This window comes from Branchiostoma lanceolatum, chromosome 1 (assembly GCF_035083965.1).
Source record: "Branchiostoma lanceolatum isolate klBraLanc5 chromosome 1, klBraLanc5.hap2, whole genome shotgun sequence".
Classification (NCBI taxonomy): Eukaryota; Metazoa; Chordata; class Leptocardii; order Amphioxiformes; family Branchiostomatidae; genus Branchiostoma; species Branchiostoma lanceolatum.
The window spans coordinates 37,641,928-37,660,252 of NC_089722.1; the positions used below are offsets into that span (position 1 = coordinate 37,641,928).

The 18,325-nt window shown below is 41.7% G+C and overlaps 2 protein-coding genes across 3 annotated transcripts; both read right to left on the bottom strand.

Annotated features, from left to right (window-relative positions):
* Positions 1-1,051: 1,051 nt before the first annotated feature.
* On the bottom strand, positions 1,052-16,707 carry LOC136421698 (keratin, type II cytoskeletal 2 epidermal-like). 2 transcript variants are annotated; one of them, XM_066409185.1, is made up of 6 exons: positions 16,484-16,692; positions 11,167-11,242; positions 2,813-3,046; positions 2,197-2,355; positions 1,617-1,968; positions 1,052-1,218 (listed from the first exon to the last, which is right to left on the bottom strand). In XM_066409185.1, exons 2-6 carry the CDS (start codon positions 11,230-11,232, stop codon positions 1,184-1,186), a joined length of 846 nt encoding a protein of 281 aa, XP_066265282.1. In that variant the 5' UTR covers positions 11,233-11,242; positions 16,484-16,692; the 3' UTR covers positions 1,052-1,183. The 2 variants fall into 2 exon arrangements, with proteins under 2 accessions (XP_066265282.1, XP_066265290.1); XM_066409193.1 differs by lacking the exons at positions 1,052-1,218; positions 1,617-1,968; positions 2,197-2,355; positions 2,813-3,046 and adding exons at positions 3,851-4,402; positions 4,549-4,873; positions 4,989-5,171; positions 5,471-5,674 and having other exon boundaries at positions 16,484-16,707.
* On the bottom strand, positions 7,381-10,493 carry LOC136441109 (uncharacterized). Its single transcript, XM_066437258.1, has 7 exons — positions 10,423-10,493; positions 9,887-10,082; positions 9,564-9,659; positions 9,230-9,328; positions 8,573-8,659; positions 8,242-8,403; positions 7,381-7,808 (listed from the first exon to the last, which is right to left on the bottom strand). Exons 1-7 carry the CDS (start codon positions 10,491-10,493, stop codon positions 7,782-7,784), a joined length of 738 nt encoding a protein of 245 aa, XP_066293355.1. The 3' UTR covers positions 7,381-7,781.
* Positions 16,708-18,325: the final 1,618 nt, after the last annotated feature.

Below are 18,325 nucleotides of genomic sequence, written 5' to 3' on the forward strand. Positions count from 1 at the left end.
AAGATACCACACCAGCATATTGCATAATTGTCATTGATGTTATAAGCATTAGGGGCTTGGGGAGAAGAGGGTTAAGGAAACACATATCGACATGGGCTGCTTTAGGTTTCCTTTACTCAGCACACAATGGTGAGTTTTGCGTGGGAAACATCGACATGAGGGTTTTGGGAGTCTAAGCTGACTTAACATACACATACAGTGTTAACCGAACAGCAAAGTTATGATTATATGATTATTCATAACCAAACACAGACACCTTGGTAACACGTTAACTGATAATAAAGCAAACGAGTCATCAATAGAATTATGCGGCACAGATTAGTTTCTATTCGAACAATTAGATGCTACGTTAAGTTTATTAATTCAGCTCTTCAAAAACACACCGAAAAAGAACAAATAATGTTCATACCTTTGAACAGTTCTTCCAAAATCAGCCGAAGAATCTCAGATCATGAGTCTCATTTAAGCACTTTCCATCCGAGTGGACGGGATACAATCTTGTACAGGAATGATTTACCTTCATATTACAGATATGTGTCGTGCATATATATTGTAACATTAAAGTCCATTTTTTCAAAAAGTAAGAATGACGCAATATTTGTAATAACGCATAGTTTTGCATGCAAAATGCAGTACACAAGTGTTGGAATGCATTCTAGCTTTTTTTTTTCTTTTAATACAAAACGTTGGAAAAACTGATACTTAGACGTTGAATACAGTTAAGGCTCTAAACCCACGGTGATTTCAATTTCTATTTCATGTCATTACATTAATTATCATAACATAAAGTAATGAGCGAAACTAAACCTCATACATGGTTGCTTGTGAAAACTTTATTGCACCAACCTTACACGCACTTTATTCTAGTCGTTTCACATCAAATCGCTTCTTAATCTTCGCATATCTACACTGTGCTGCATTTTGTTTGCTTTTGGTACATGTTTTTTTTACCATATCCGTACTGTATGACAACAGCTAAATACAGGAGCTTAGAAGCGATCTATGAGTTCGCACAGTTACGTAACTCTTCATACTACATTGTCACATCAGTTACTTCATGCCGTTCATCAATTTACAGTAGTAGATTTCAGAGGACGCACACACATGTCTACGCACTGCTAACATACTAAACTAAGATCAGATTCTTCTTATCTGTGGGTCATTTGTCTTGCAGTTGGTTTCTTCAGTCTTCAGCGATGCTGTCTTGCATGTTCACAACTATCAGATTTAAGAAAATGAGTTGTTTTATTTATTAAGTACTTTTCATTTTCTTTATGTAGCAATATTTGTTACAAAAATGGTGGTTGTATAACAAAATTAAGAGCTACAGCAATACTTGGACTGTTACAAAATACATCGCTGTCAGAGGCCCCACTCTTAGGGCTTCTGGCCCTAAACTTCTAGCTTGAGAGGAACATTCCTATTCTCTGAGACCTGCCAATAGGAGTTAAAAATCATCATGAAAAAAGGCAGTTATCAGTCCAGTAACGATTGGTCCATGTTGGCAAATATGCATAAATTTACATGAATTAAGATGTTCCAAATTCTCCTGACTTATAGGTGACATCAGGCTTCTTGGGAACAGTTAGGGCTGAAGAAGCTAAGGGGACACTCACCAGGGGGCTGCTGTCCTCTCGCGGCTTGCGGAGGGATCCACGGTCCTCTCATGACCGGCGGCCTCCCCTGACCCTGCTCCTGGCCCTGACCGGGAACTTGGGGAGGCGGTGGGAACCGGTTTCCTCCCATCGGCACAATGTCCTCGTTTCCAGGCTTTGGCCCTTCACCGCGAGCCACGTTCTCCCAGAACTTCTTCATAGCCTCCTCTGCCTTCTTCCTCATCTCCTCGTGCTTTGCCCTCATCTCCTCCTCCTGCTCCGGAGTCAGGGATGGGGGAGTTCCTGCTACGGGAGGAGTGCCCACTCCGGGAGGAGTGCCTGCTCCAGGCTCAGCAGTTCCCTCGCCGACGTACTGTGTGATACAATATTTCATAACTTTTTATTTGTCACAACAATCGGATGCAAAAGAACTAAACAATACTAGTAACTAGGGTGTTCTGCATATTCTATCAACTCTCTTTAGGCGACATCTTGAAATATTTCTGCTCATCCTTTATTATAGAACTTATGAAAATCAAATATAGTTCATGAAATAGTAGGATCATTATCTACTTAATCTAATACAAGGAATGCAACTTACTCCGAGGTATGGGTGTCCGTAGTATGGATATGATCCGTAGTTGTAGGGATATCCGTAGCCACTGTAGCCACTGTAGCCACTATAGCCCCCGTAGGCGTAGCCGTAGTAGGGATAGCCGTATCCATAACCGTAAGGATAGCCACTATAGCCACCATATCCCTGTAGGAAAAAGGGATAAAATAGTAAGATTGATTAGTTCAAACAGACTGCCGTCTCTGGTAGATGTGTTATGTGTTTTGGAAAAAAATCTCAATTTTTGAATTTTTTTCGAGGATATGATATAGATTCGGCCAAACTTTACAATTTTAATTCAGCTGAACCATGTTCAACACATTCACGACTGTAACAAGAATTTTCTCATACTGTTGTCGTGCGCCATGTGTTTATCACCGAACCTGAAGGATACGTAAAAAATTACATTTTATTATGAATTGTCATCAAAAAAAATCCATGAAGGCTTAGAGATTCATAGCCATTGAGAAATGTCAAAAAGTTAAGCTGTCATTGATCAGAATGTCTCAATTGCCTGTATGGTAATGTAAAGTATATCCATTTGAACGTAACAAAGTATAGATAAATGGTCAAATAAGCTGACAGAAAGGATCGATGATCTTACGTATCCTGGGTATCCGTATCCATATCCGTATCCGTAGTAAGGGTAGTTATAGCCGGCCCCTCCCCAGCTTACGTACGAACTGGGGACGCAGAGGGCGCGTCCTACGGCAGGGAACTCCTGACAGGTGTACCCGCCGCCATTGCAGTCTTCGTCGCTCTCACAAGTGTTGGAGAGGGCCGGGTGGGACCCTGACCCATAGGGGTAATGACCATACCCATAGGGATAATACTGTGCCTGTAGAGAAGCCAGCGGAAACTGTGTAAGTACCGTGGTGTAGCGTGACGCTTACAGAGATGTCGCGCAAGGGGCGAGGTAAAAAGGAAAACTACCAACACATAATACATATAGGCACTGTAGCCTGTTGTGGTCAACAGCAAACAAAAATCCGAAGGCCCAAACTAATTCTTGAGGAGAAGAGGGTAACTCCATGAGGCCAGTGGTTTGTAGCTAAAATACGACTTTTGTTTTGCATCAGCCCTTTAACAATTAGATAGATCTAGTTATTGTCACTTAATCTATTGTGTTAATTTCTATCATCTAAAGGGACGATTGAATTCAGGGGACCTTAAGATGAAATAACGCCGTCTGTTACAGTAAAGCGCAACATGAACAACGATATCAACGCTTTTATTCTTATTAGTTGACACAGCTCTATCTGAGCGTATGTATCTTTAGTTGCTCCCTAATCATGGTTTCATCTACCATGTTCACGACTATAGAACTAGTTTTTTTCCCTACGACAACGAAAACAGAAGTAACTCAACAAATGAAACAAATTGCAGCATACCTGTAGGGCTTTCCGAAGATGCTGCCGCCGGTCCAGAACCAAAAAATCTACACCACTGAGTCAACATTTGGACGATACGAAATGATTTCACAACACATTCGAGATGTCTAAACATAGAGCAGCGGATGTTACAAAGGCTTCTCTGATCTCATTCTCATAAGCACCCTGTAGATGCTAAGCATTGTGTAACGTTTAGCCTTTTATCCTGTATACGTAGGTATCACAAAAAAGGCCAAACATACAGCCTCGACTAATATCATCTTCTGCACAGCTTTTATTTCAAAATCATATACATGGTTTTAAACACAGCGGCAGCCGGTGGGCATAAAGCAATGTGGAGAATCAGATTATCTCTTTTATCTACTGTAGTAGATTTGACAAAAGCAATACATCACTGTTTTTCCACATTTGAATTAGACCCGTAAAGTGTATCACCAAGAATTATACGTTTGAAATGTATGTTTTAATTCTTTTTGACTTACGTGACTTATTTCTTATTTCGTATCATTCACCAGTCGCAACTGGTAAGAGATTAAGCGTCAATCTTCAGGAACTCACCGTCTAAACGATGATTTTCGATGATCATCAGTTGATTCATGTTAATATTTTTTTCATAAGCTTGATCAATTATACTAAATATCATTCACACATTGCATTGCTAATTAGCACGCCATGCTGGCAGTACAAATTCAATCTTTGTCCATGTCCGGTCCGAGTCTTGTCATCATCTAGGCCAGTAGAACACTCGTTGTCTTTGAAACCTCCCCTGTGTCTTTAATCCACTGCAATTCCGTCGTCTACGACTGAATAGAAACAAAAAATTTTTTAATAAATTATAGTAAAGGCTGCTCTATTAGTTGTCGCCGCAACCGATTATAGCTTTGTCTCTTTTATACACTTGTTGATTCTGTATGTACGATTAAATCAAACAACAGAAGCTATATGTTACCTTGCTCCTCGGTAGGAGGCCTCCGTCCCCTGGGCACGCGGGGAGGCATCCACCTCCTCCTCTCCTCCTGGTTGCCTTGGTTACCCTGCTCTCCCGGCTCCTGAGATGGGGGTGGTGGTGGAGGGAACCACTGGCCTCCCATCGGAACAACGTGGTCCTCAAGGCTCTCTCCGGGCTTTAGCTGCTCCTTGCCTTCCCTATTCCTCCAGAACTCTTCTGCCTTCTTCCTCATCTCCTCGTGTTTGGCCTTCATCTCTTCCATCTGTTCGGGTGTGAGGGTCGGGGGTGGGCCCTGTCGTGGTTCTGCCGTCCCCTCGCCGGTGTACTGAGGTGCAGCCGGGAAAATGTGCATTTTCAACAGATATACCTACCATATGAATACAGATTCAATTTTCTAACAGTTTTCTTAGTTTGGAATAGATTGAAGTCAAGATACTCACGCCAACGTAAGGATGTCCATAGTATGGGTAGTAAGATCCGTAGTTGTAGTAGGGGTAGTAAGAGCCGTAGTATCCGTAGTTATAGGGGTAGTAAGAACCATAATTGTATGGGTAGGAGGATCCGTAGTAGTCGTAGTAGTTGTAGTAGGGATATCCACCATATCCTCCATAGTATCCGTAGTACTGTGTAAAGACAAAAGCAGACTTCGTTAAATAAAAGAAACACAAAGTAAGAAATGGCTATTTCAACAGAAAGGTTTCCAAATACGTAACATCAAATTCCAACACAACACAACACAACACAACACATTACAAAATAATAGAATCAAAGAATGAGAGAAAAAAATTGCTAGCCAAAATATCACGCGCATTACCGTTTATCTATGACTGTTGCCTGTTTCAAACATCATATAAGCTTGTCTTATGGACAGATTTCAACAATCGTTAAGCTTATTTAGAGGTAAATAGGTATACAAACGTACGTCATATGGGTATCCACCATAACCGGAGTAGCTGCTGTACGGGTATGTGTACACGCTGGGCGTGCAAAAAGACTTGCCGCTGACGGGCGCGAATTGGCACCGGTACGAGCCGCTGCAGTCACTGTCACTGTCGCATTCGTTGGAGTGGCCGGACACCCCGTAGAACTGGTTGTAGCCCGGATAACCAGGATAGCCCACCTGCGCCTACAGGGGCAAAAGTCACAAAATACCAGGGGTCAAAATATTGCGTCCAACAACTGGCGCTGTTGGACGATAATTGCACATCGCAGACCCACACATTGAGGAGAAGGGGGTGATGACTGGACTCCACAACGTTTACCTGTGGTAAGATACACGTTGTATGTGAAAATAATGGGCTCAGTCACTCAACCAATGTTTCCATAGTTGCAACTTTATGTCTGTAACATTTCAATCTTTCCCTGAGTGCCTATAGCCAATTTTTTTCTGCATTCGACAATCTTCGTGATAATCTACATCAACTTCGCTTGGATAATGCGTCTGCGCAGTATATTTTAGTACATGTGTTGAGAAAACGCTACAGTGTAATTAGGACACTAGCAATTAGATTTCAGATCTTTGGAATAAACTTATTCATCACAATTATCGCTGGTTCAAGCTCAAAGTTGCACTCGAATGGCTTCTCCATTTGACGAAATTCATTTTTTGGGCACCAATTATTTACCATAAAGATTTTACCATACCATGCTACTCTTTGCTGTCCTAACCTACTCCACTTGGCACGTGAGTAGATGTACAAATACATAACCAAGGGTGTTGTACAACTATAATTGTTTGGGTTCTCTAAAATGGCGTACTATAAGCAAGGAGAACAGTTTTGAAAGTTTTCAACTTACCAGAGTTTCCGTGTGGTGTTTTGTACTCAGGATTGGACCAACCTCTGCGCAGATAAAAAATGCCACAGCCGAGGTAGGTTTCTCAAGATATTGCTAAAACAAGTCAATGATAATCTGCGGTACAAACAATTGTTTCCCTACTCCATTTTCAACGCATATGAACAGCACAGCCAAAGTGATTCCTCAATAACCACGATGTGTCTAAATCAGTTTTATTTTTTCATGCTAAAATACTTTACAAAAATGACAGCTTACGGTAATGCTATTAAATATACATTTCTAACGTTTCGTTGCTATGTGTTTGGTATGTCAGTTTCCTTGTAACAGTAAGAAATCCAGCTTCTTCTTCTTAATAAAGAATCTTTCGTCTGAATACATTCTTTCGTTTCATTAGAAGCAAGTCAGCTACATAAAGCGTAGAGGGAATATGGACAGTTTGGGCTGATATGACCCAAAAATATTAGAAATTGAAAAAAAAGTGTACACACTGCTTTTTCACTGTTTTCCACAAGCGTTGTTAATGCAGCATAAACCATGATATATTAACAAATCAAATTTACGGGGTTTTATACGGTTTCCCTTACAATACTGGTATTCCACGAAGTCATGTTATGGCTTATAGCGTCTATAGCAGCCAAATCGTATATGATAAAAACTTAAATATACAAAATTACAGAAATGTAATTTAAACGTTGTGCTTGATTTTGTAAAATCACCACTTAACATACGGTTTAACGAGTGTCCTGAATACAGCTCGTCCATTAACAATCAATCGGCAATAGAATGATCTTGGTTGAATTCAAAAGTTACCTAGTGTGGAGATCTGATTTGAATAATTATACATTCACCTAACGTGCTACCGCGGATATTTCAAAGTTCTGGTCCCATTGTATATACTGCTGTCTGATAGGACTGATAGCTCACCAGACTGCAAAACCTAGTATAGTTAAACTGCACGAAATGGCCTCGGATCCAGGCGGATTCGTACAAGGATTCCTCCGGAAATATTCCAAAGCCCGTGTGGATTTCCCGTTAGTTACGTTGGATCCGTCAGTATCCGTCAGTATCCAGCAAAAATACAAAAAAATCCCTGTACGTATCCGCCAGGATCCGAGGTCATTTCGTGCAGTGACGATCTGTTGATGCCTTCTATGAAGAAGCAGGTCTTTATACTATAACTTGTCATTTTTGGCATTGGCATAGTCATAGCAGATAATGACATGTTATGTCTTCGTAAATCTATAAAACATATGTCAACAAAAATAGCACCGAGATTGATATCTTACATTGACCGTGGTATAGAAGGTGCATATGCATTTTTTTCACCAAAAAATGTATTTCACTGACTGGTAGTTGCAGTTGTATTCACCACAACATTTTTGGATTTCACTGTGATTGGTTGTCTGTACACGTCACCGTGACTGTGGCAGAACTGTTCAGCCGTAGTATCCAGACCCGAGGTCCTAAAAGTAAGCAGAAAACGGAGTTCTGTAAATATGATGTCGTGTGGTACATGTATAAGAGCAGCACATCAAGCTGAAAAGTTAATACCGCAATGTGCACTTCACACAATGTTTGTTTGCTTTTTCAGCTGCATAGACGAAATGGCATTTATCTGATAGCTACATGACCTCTCGCTGCAACCTAAATCGGATTTGTCTAAACCTTGATTTCATAATTGAAATATCATGCAAAATGTAAAAGTACGGCTGAAAAGACAACAAAACACAGAAAGCGTATTCAAAAGGATTAAAATCTATGAAATTCGTAGAGCGCAATTTTTTTTTTTTAAATTTTAGGTCGCAGAGAGTGCGTGGCAAGAGCGCCGTCCTAGTGGAATGGAAATGTTACGAAACGTGAATCAAAATATATCTAAACTTTATGTGTAAAACTTACCGGGGGTCCCGGTCTTCCCGCGGGGACGCTGTTTGGTCTTTGTACTTTTCCTCCCCGGATGCAAACGCCATAATGTCGTACGCCCATACCAAACGAGTAGAATGTATCGCAGTAGCTGTTTTCGTAGTCGTCGCAATCTTGATCCCGATAGCAATACTGAAACTGTCAAACAGAAGCTACCGTTAACATCTTATCAGCAAATGGATGATAAGAAACAACTGTCCCAGATTTTACAAATCAAAGTGATGCTCTGAGAAGAACCGACAATATAATGGAAAATTAGGCAACCTGAAATGAGAAAAAATGATTTCTGCTATAGGAAACTCCTTACCCGACATAATCCATAGTCTTGGAACAAGAATGAATGTTTATCGCAGACCTTTGCTGCATCACAGTCACTGTCACTGTAGCAATAGGGCTGGCGAAGATGAAGAAGCAACAACGTTAATAATAAAATGAACAGACAGGAACGAGTTAATAACATGTAATTGACCTAAATATAGAACACAGTTGTATCATGGTTAATGCTACGGTCACATTTGCACCAGTGCCCGTAGGCTACACCTCGGTCGGGGCTCAAAGCCACAAATTTGTCCCGGTGAACTGAGGTACATCGAGAGTGTACCTCTCAGCAGTATTCTTATTACCGTGTGGTGTCCATTTGTTACAGGGTCCCGGGATGATTTTAATTCATAGTTCTAAAAAAATTCCCGGGGCCCCGTTGTTCCCAAAAGTAGCCCGTCACTCGCAGGGTGTCCCTTGGGGCTGTTAACTGCCCTGCAGGGCCTCTCTTTCCAATTCCGACTGTAGCATAACTTACTGTTTACTGATGGGCTACTCGGTGAGGCTGGATGTCAGTCAAACTAGCAGTAACGGAACGATTGGAATGCTTTAATCCTCAATCTTCAGGCCAACAACAGCCTGTCGTCGTCGTGTTGGAGGCATACAGATGGAAGCATACATACAGTGAAGAAGTATAAATGCATACCGATCTCGGTGATCTTTTACACAGTCCGTAATTGGTGTCCCTGTAGTAGTCGCAGTACGTGTTGCCCTCACAGTCGGCGTGGCTGTAGCAGTAACGTGGCTAAAAGAAAAATTAGGTGATTCATGATTCAACCAAAGACCAAGAAACGTGACTATTGGAATAAATAACAACAAAGAGGTCTATCTTTGGATGCTACAGCGACTTCTTGTCTAGGAAAATATAAATCATATCAACTTGGCTTAATGTATTTCAATGAGTGATGACATGCAAGTAAGAGTATCCCATTGGAATCTATTCATGAAAGTATCATTGGACAGCATTAGCAAATACGTACCCTGCAGATCCCTCCACCGAAGTAGAATCTTCCATATGTTATAGTGTCACAAAACGTAGATGGGCCACAATCATTATCCGAGTAGCAATATGTCCTCTGAAAACCAGTAAAATAATTTGATGTAAACGACATTTGGTCTGTTAAAACCACGGTGATAGTTAAAACCGCATCATCTCAGCCTAAGAAAAACTCACAGAGCTACAATTAGAACTAAGGTCTAAGAAATTTAATGAAATCGGAATGGAACAAAAACGTCAAACTCTATGTGGAAATGTTTCGGGTGATGAGGTGCGCTAGGGGTATTGCTGGGATAAAGAGCAAACCCTTAGTCTGCTTGGGCGGTCACTGTTCCGAACGCACGTTCCGTACTGGCCGAAGATCTGGGCGTCACAGTAGCTGTATGCGTCACAATCGACGTCGCTGTAGCAGTATCGGGCAGCCTGACAGAAAACATAGTACAAAGCGAGTGAAACAGAAGCAGGGTTAGTGCTTGCAAAGTCACATTGTGTCGTTAGAAAGCTTCAATGTCGAATTTAAGCTGAGTATGGAGAGCGTAGGGGCTGCCTGTTTGTTTGTTTGTTTGTTTATTTGTTAAGCGTACAGACTGGTCGCTAAGCGCTGAAATGTAATGGAAAACATGGGAGCGTACAAAATAATATAGACGAAAATTGACTGATACTCACTTGAGGTGATAGCTGTTCCGAAGCACCACCGCGAGGCTACCGCGTCACTGCGCTAAATCGGCCATCTTTTCCAGGAGGACCCGGATGTAGGACCCGGATGTTCTTACCACAAAACTTCGTTTCCGATGCTACGTCATCAAACGGAGCGGTGAGCTGTAACGCTAGCTGTGCCTTACACAGATGCAGTTGAGTGTAAAAAGAAAATTTTGGAGTGGGCTCCGCCGAAACCTGCAGCTATGTCCGCCATATTGTCTATCTTGTGTTTGCAAGTTGTGGAGGAATGTGAACTGAAAGCAGCTGCCAGGTTTGCGGTCCCTTCCAAAACGCGACATCACAGCAAACATGCGGTTGAGCTTCGGTACAGCTATAACCTTAAGTGATTGCTAGATGTTAAGTTCTAGCAGGAGAGGTACATAGTCTACCATTCATACCTCTAATAGTCTTGGGTATGTTCTTCAAGCACAGGCACTAGCCTTGTGAAACGCAGCTTGATAACAGATTGTGTAAGATGATATCTATGAACATATCTTGAAACACCGTAAATTGGAGGCTGTCAGTGTTTTACTACTATAACAAGGACAGGGCTTGAAAAATATTAAGAGCTTGAGTTTTCATTCTTCATTTCTTTTTTAGGGATATCACCCTCTTCTCCCCATCGTTCAAGAATAACGAACATATAGTAGAATTGCCAATATGGCGGACATGCTTAGTAATTTTTCTTTACTCATTCATTCACAATTGCTATGATCATAACTTTGAAGTAGCTTATTGAACCAATACGACTATTTCTTGTCGCTGTTCATTTTGGTTGATGCCATCGATCAGAAAATACACATCATCAAACGATACACTAAAAACATGTGTGGTAAAGGTCTATTGGGAAAGATAGTTTCTCTGTAAGATCTGTGGCTCCTTCTTACCGACACGAGTTGTGCCGATCCCACCACAACTGCCGTCAGGAACAACAGTAACCCGCAGGTCCCCATCTTTCGGCTTCTGCAAACGAAACAAAAATCAATTTTAAAAATCCGTCTTTCCTTTGTTCAGATATTCTCCTTAGAAGATTTTCACAATGGCGCCCCTGCAGTTCCAGAGCAAGCTGCTAGGGGACCCAAACCCACACCACGTCTTCATTACATCACAAGTTATCTGCCACCAAAAAATCAAGACCATAGCACATCCAGGTCAAGAGATACAAAAATGAAATTTCTGCTGCAGTACCAAGGTCACATACCAGGGGGCCCAAAATCGATCTTTAATTTCGGCTTCACAGCACCCGCCCACATATTAAATATCATTGTATTCCATCAAGAGGCTCTTGAGTTATGCTGACTAGAGTAGTCCGGAAACACAAACAGACAAACAGACAAACAAACAGACGGACAGACAGACACACCCAAAACTATGTCTCCATTTTTTATGGAAAAAAATGACTTTGAATATGTAAATGGACCAGCTTCTGAACGGCTGACCCACAGGTATGATTAATGAACTTGCAGAGGAGATCTACATTCTTGGAGATGATTTCTGTGTGCTCGCCAGTTGCGTTTTCGACAGTCGCCAGACGGCTAGAACCTTTCTTGCACCTCAAAAATGTCGGTGTTTGCACTTCGCAGGGAACCGATGTCTCAGAGCTGCGACCTTGTCAGAGTCTGACTTGAGAAGAAAATTAATCTGTCTCCATTCAGCGCATCCTTCATGCCAGGCCATAGGGGATTGCGTAGGTTCTAGCATCGACAGTTTCCATGATAATGTTACACTTTATAAGCATTTCGGGGTTCTAAAATCCTCGTGTCGTTTGGTGCTAACTCTTGTCTCAAGGCACAATAACTTTGCTTCCCCGCATTGACGGTTAGAATATGTCACCAAACCTTTGTATTTTACAGTTTTAGTGCATCCAAAGCGGCAAGACGGCGCTGGCAACGCATGTCGATATGGCATTTGGCATGGATTTGCAGAAAAATTTTGGCATCTCCGAAACTTACACTGCCTGCCTAAAATACATCTTACACCATCTTGCGAACCAGTAAAAGCCGCCAGCTCACTAGCTTTGTCCCATATTTCATTAGGTCGGGGCAAGAACATCTTAACAATGAAACGTGGTGGCGTCGTGTGGCGTAATGGACAGAACACTTGACTGTCAAACATGTCTGGACATGAGCCTCGACGTTGTGCCCTTGGGAAAGGCACTTAACGCGGCTTTCCTCACTTCACTCGGGTGTAAATGAATACCTAGCTCAGCTAGGGTTACGGACGTCCTTCGGATAGGACGTTAAATGGGGGTCCAGTGTTTGGGAAGAGCCACACCCCGCGCACGTGAAAGAACCAACCACACCTTTCGAAAAAGAGTAGGGGTATGCCCCGGTGTGCGATGGTCCAAAACCTACAGTCCCATGACCACACATGGGTTAATCCTTAGAAATAGTCTCCGGCTAGTTGGGCAACCCTGGCATGTACATGCTGAACCAATAGATAAATAAATAAATAAATAATTTTTTTACCAACCGTTGTTGCTCGGTATAGGTAGCCTGGGTGCCACCATTGTTAGTTTATGCCGTTGGAGTATGAGACTAACTTGGATGGCACCCAAGCTGGTGGATAGGGGCTCTATATTAGAAAGCACATATGGTGTCGTTACAGCAAAACAATTATACTTTTTTTAAGAAACAAAAGCTGGGGCGTTGATTCATAAACGCTTTGAAAAAATAGTATATATATGATGGTATTAAAGGCGACAAGACTTGAAAACGTTCTCAAATGAGGGCGACTTTACGAAGTATATAGGAAAAAAGAGACACTATATACAGTCTATTTTTTCTAACGTCCTGAAACGAAACATAAGATGATGTTATACGGCTGAACTTATGACAATGTTGTTAGGATAAACTTCAGACAATGTTATGATTATATAGTCTCCTATCAGACTGAACTTCAGACGATGTTGACTGAAATTCTTATCGCGTTCGCCCTTCAATTGGACATCGTGAAAGTTCACTTTGACGTGCCTAATGAGGAATGTGTACATCACAGATACATACTGGCGATGAACGTGCCTAAACAAACAATCAGGGTCCTCAAAGTCACATCTCTCCTCAAAGAAAGATAAACATATATTCTGAGGAGCGGTGTTTGCCTTGGCAGTGAACGGTTTGCCCTGATATTGCGGAGAGAAATCAGATCTTAATCACTTCAAGGTCGGTTAGAAAGTATAAATAATTATCCTCTTTAATATATACACAATGACAAGAATTTGTATGCTTCGTACAATATGACTCTCGACAATGGTAATACATGGCCATGCCAGAAACTTGTTATTTTCGAAACATAACTTCGATTCTCCCTACCAATAAAACACTAGGAATTATCGCTCTGTGCGTGTGCGTGTGTGTGTGTTTGAGTTTGTGAGAAGAAAGGGGGGGAGGATTGTTTGGAAAATAGCACTGCAGCGCTAACGTTTTCTAAGGAACTAATCCGAACTATAGCATGTGAACTTTAACCATACAGGAACTAGAGCATTAAGTCAAAATCCGAAATCAACAGATATTTCAAGGCGCCGTCATCGGTACGAGACGATGTGGTATGGCTCCCGCTGTTCCCTTAAATGCTTAGTCTACCGCTCAGACTCAAAACATTTACAAGAACAACGTATCGCTTACCACAAAGTTAACTCGTGTCCCTGTCACAACAAACGTTATTTTCAGAAAAAGGATTCAATTAGTTGACTACAAATACCACGAAGGTCACAGAAAACATCTTAGATATAGGAATCTGGTAGAAAAATACTTCTACCAACTTTAGGTTACACGCAACCACATTTCTCATCTACGTGGTGCATTGGGAATCCGAGCTGTTCTAGTCCATACGTAAAGATATCATAAATACAACATTTAAGCCCGCGTAGGGAATACGTTAAGAGACTTAAAGAGTGCCAAAATGGAACCTTTAAGCATGTTTCAAGAGTACGTAAAGAGTGGTTTTCGTGCAGTGTTGGCTGAAAGTTGACTTCGGTGTCGATCTCGAATGGAAAATGGAGGACGGTTCTCTTTATTCTTTGTAAGAAATAACTGAAACGTAGAAGCGGATAGGAATGTTTAGTAGACAATCCCTTCCATGACCAAAACATCCTAACCTTTTCCGGTGATTTTACATTTTTTTCGGGAATAATTTGAGACGCTATTCTTGAACACTGGGTGCCAATATAATATTCTTTACCGCTCTGTCTATACATAATTTGCTTCCGGTTCCGGTCAAAACCCAGACAGTGCTTAAAATCTAGGTTAACTAAAGAAGATGATCGTTACATATGGTCAGTGTTAACAAATGTTGTACGTCTTTCCCCGAACAATAAATTAACTTTTCCATATAACGTTACAACACAAATCACAAAGGGATTTTTTCTGTAGTGGGATATTATTTTACATGTTCCTTATGACGTGTAATTATGATAGATTCTTAACTTCAAAGGACGCCGAGAAGCATGGTGATTTGCTTCGTTCTCCTTAATGAATGAAATGTTTTAAAATCCCTGTCTTATATTCTTTGTCACATCTTTGTTGACCTATAATCTTCTCAACGAATTCTCCTTGTGTTTGACTTGTCCATCTAAATCGAGAGCTACGTATACGGAGACCCTGACGTTCTGAAAACAACCTTCGTTTAGTGGCAGACATTTCAACCATGTAATGTATGCAGGCGAATCGGATGCTATGTCCCGGAATGGAGGCACGTACGCACTGTCTCGATCTTATGTTTGTTCATGTTGAACAAATATAGGGGGGCTTTCAGAAAATCTTTTGTGTCACGTTAGCTACCAGACAACCACTTTCCAACAGAGGTTGTGGCTGCTGAGCGACTAAAGATCGCTCAAGAAATTTCATTTGATAAAGAAGTTTTTTTGTCATTCAAATCATCAGTTCACATCTTGCATCATATTCCAATTATGAAATTAGGGGTTACACAAATCCATTTTTGTTCACTGTACGCCGCTAAGCATTCGCCGTCTAGAGAAAAGGAAAAGCCTTACAAATAGCTATGTAGAAGGATATCGTGCAAACATCGATTGTAAAGCTATGGCGTTATGATTTGATATATACTTTGGGTGTAATTTGTATTGCTGTACACCCCCGATTGGGGTTAAACGAATGTTTGAAAACAAAACATTTCTGCAGCACTAATCTTTCTTAACGGAAGTTTGCTGTGAAGAGTTATCAGAAAGACGAGGCATCAACTAGCCCGATGTTTATTTGCAGCAACAGACTTTTTAACAAGCCGTGAAGCAGTAGCAAGCACTTGTCAGACTGTTTTCCAAACAACACCGTGGTGTTAGAGCGGCTAATCTGGTCACGACTCAACGGCGCCAACTCGCTTCTCTACCGTTCCCCTACCAATCAAACCATATCGCTGTCAACAATGACCTCTCATTTATAACACCTGGATATCAAGATATCTTTAATACTAGACGACATTGCAACATACCTTAGTGTTTTCGATCTAAGCAGAAACGTGTGAGCCGCCTCTTTGATGCCGGGTTCACAATCTATCCAACCCTTCCTAAGTCAACTGAAGTATGCATTTCTCGAGCTTGGTATGCGCTTGGCAATATTGTCTCTAGGTAGGAGCGTTTGGTGAATCTGGAGCTCTTTTAATTTCTCCGCAAACATTTATAGAAACCGACCGATAATCTGCATCTGACAAGCTTACGCAAGCTTTAAGCTAACGGCATACCTACAGAGGCTATTACATACAATGCAGACTAGCAACACCATATGATCTTATATCTGAACGTTGAATCGATGTGTAAAAACGTGGTTGAAAGAGAGCATCTTTAAAGTTTTGCTGTTGACAAGGACTAACATTTGTCTTCTCTACAATAACGTTTTGGTGGCTGACATTTCACAGTGTGCTCATCATTTTTTGAGATATCGCTAAGAACGTCAAGAAAAAAAAGAAAAAAAGAAGTGACATTCGCACAGAGATTCAACCGTTGTAGGGTACATTTTGATTGCCCTACCGCCATCTCCTCAAGTGCATTTTAGAACAAAATGAGAGTAAGAAGAATATCACTCAGCGCCATATCAGAAGCGATCACCATTGACAGTAACTCGTAAGCAGATTGAACGTCAACGCTCAGGTAGTCACAGAACATTATCAGAACTACGAACTATATAATAAGAAGCAGATCAAACTGTTAAACCAAATGTATAATACAGATAAGGATGCAAAGAAACCACTACTTACACTTGCAGCTTGCACGGAGAGGAACACCAGTGGCAGAGACCTTCTCTTCTCGGCTGACAAGTCAGTCGTTCTGTTCCCTGAAGCTGCGGACCTCTAGATATACTCCCCTAAAGAAAACACTGGTACGAACTGACACCCCCGCGACGCGCCCCCAGGAGCCTGCGCGTGCTGGAACTTGACCTCCCGATGGCTATAAATGGTCCTGCGGCTTGGCACCATGTGCTGAGGTCTTGCGTGACCCGCCTGCCAAGATGAGAGAAATTTAGCCTTTCCCTCCGTCAGGGGCGGTCGAGGAGGCCACGCCTCCATAGCTCCGCGCCGGGGTAGCCTTACAGAACACACAGGAGCGAAATGTAGACCTCAGGTGTGAAGGCAAAGCTATGTCGAAATCGCGCGAAGTTAGCGGCTGCGGCGTGGTTGGACGTCTGGTAACACTGGGTGCGGGGTTTGCCCGTCCATATGCACTGCAGCGGCCTTAAACTTGACTTGAACTCAGCATGTGCCGTTATAAATCCGACGACCTAGCAAGACGCAACTCGACACCTACGCGTCTATTTGGCAATTATGCAGTAACTGATGGCAGGTACTCCCCGAGTAAATGCTTACACATCGGATGTTTGTTATTACACCATTACCATGTTGTGATGACTTGGCAATTAGTAAACAAACACATAGAGAAAACACAAGAAAAACATTGGGAAGAAAAATAGGCCCTTCGTTTCATACGTCACCACTGATGCCGGTTCCTCTTAACAGTGATTGATCAGGGGTCTATCCTTCATACTGATTGATGGATATATACGTTTTAAAGAAGGCAAAGCTTGGTGGTAGCACGGCAGTTCTACATTCTCCTCTCTGTTTGGCCTCAATGTTTGCATGACAAGCCAAGCTTAATAAAACGTTTCTGACGTCAATAGTGTGGTAGTAACTTATCCCGGTAATTTTTTTTTGGATACGTTATCAAGTTAATCCTAAAGAGGGATGATGTCAAAAGGCGAGATAAGAATATATTGCGTTGATACCCCCTTCCCCAACGTCCGCGTTTTACTCTCATCAACCTAAATCCACAAAATATTGTGATATTTGAGGTTAGGTTTTAACCTTGACCTGAGAAAGGTCTCTCTCAATATCTCCATATGTCCGTCACAGATCAGAACTGACCATGTGACCCGCCTGAACTGACCAGAACTGACCATGGTTAAATTCTAGTTCACAACTACCCTAAAACTGTGTCTGTGGCTAATAGTTCTATTCGTAAGTTCTATTACATATGACACAACAGATAAGTGAAAGACACCCTCTGCCCTGACAAAGTTTAAAGTTAACCCTCTTTTCATAGTCTCTGCCAGACTAACTACGCCGGATATATAGGGAAAGTATTTGCCAGTGTTTAACTTGTAGGCTGCGCTAGTCTGTCATATGTCGGCGAGAAGAAAGGCAATTAAATTAATCTGCTCATTTTCTGAACAAAGGCAGTAGCTTTGGAGTGGAGATCATTTAGGCCATAAATCAATAAGGGCGCGACCAGCGGACTGCAGCTTTTTCGGTTACTCTGAGCAGACTAACTATTCGAAGTGATGGCATATTGGAACCTCTTTCCATAGCAGACTCCCTCAGCATACTCTACTTGACCAATTTTTACTATTTCCCAGCCATCCGCGGGGCCTGGTAGAGGCTTCTCTTTTCAGGAGAGGAAAGATGGACGTATCAATGAGACGAGGAGGCAACACAGGATTATTTCCATCCATGTCTTCAATTCATATGGATATCTAAGCAGTTTATTAACAACGTTTAACTCGCTACATATATTACGCTATGCGTATAACTTATTATTCCATGTAC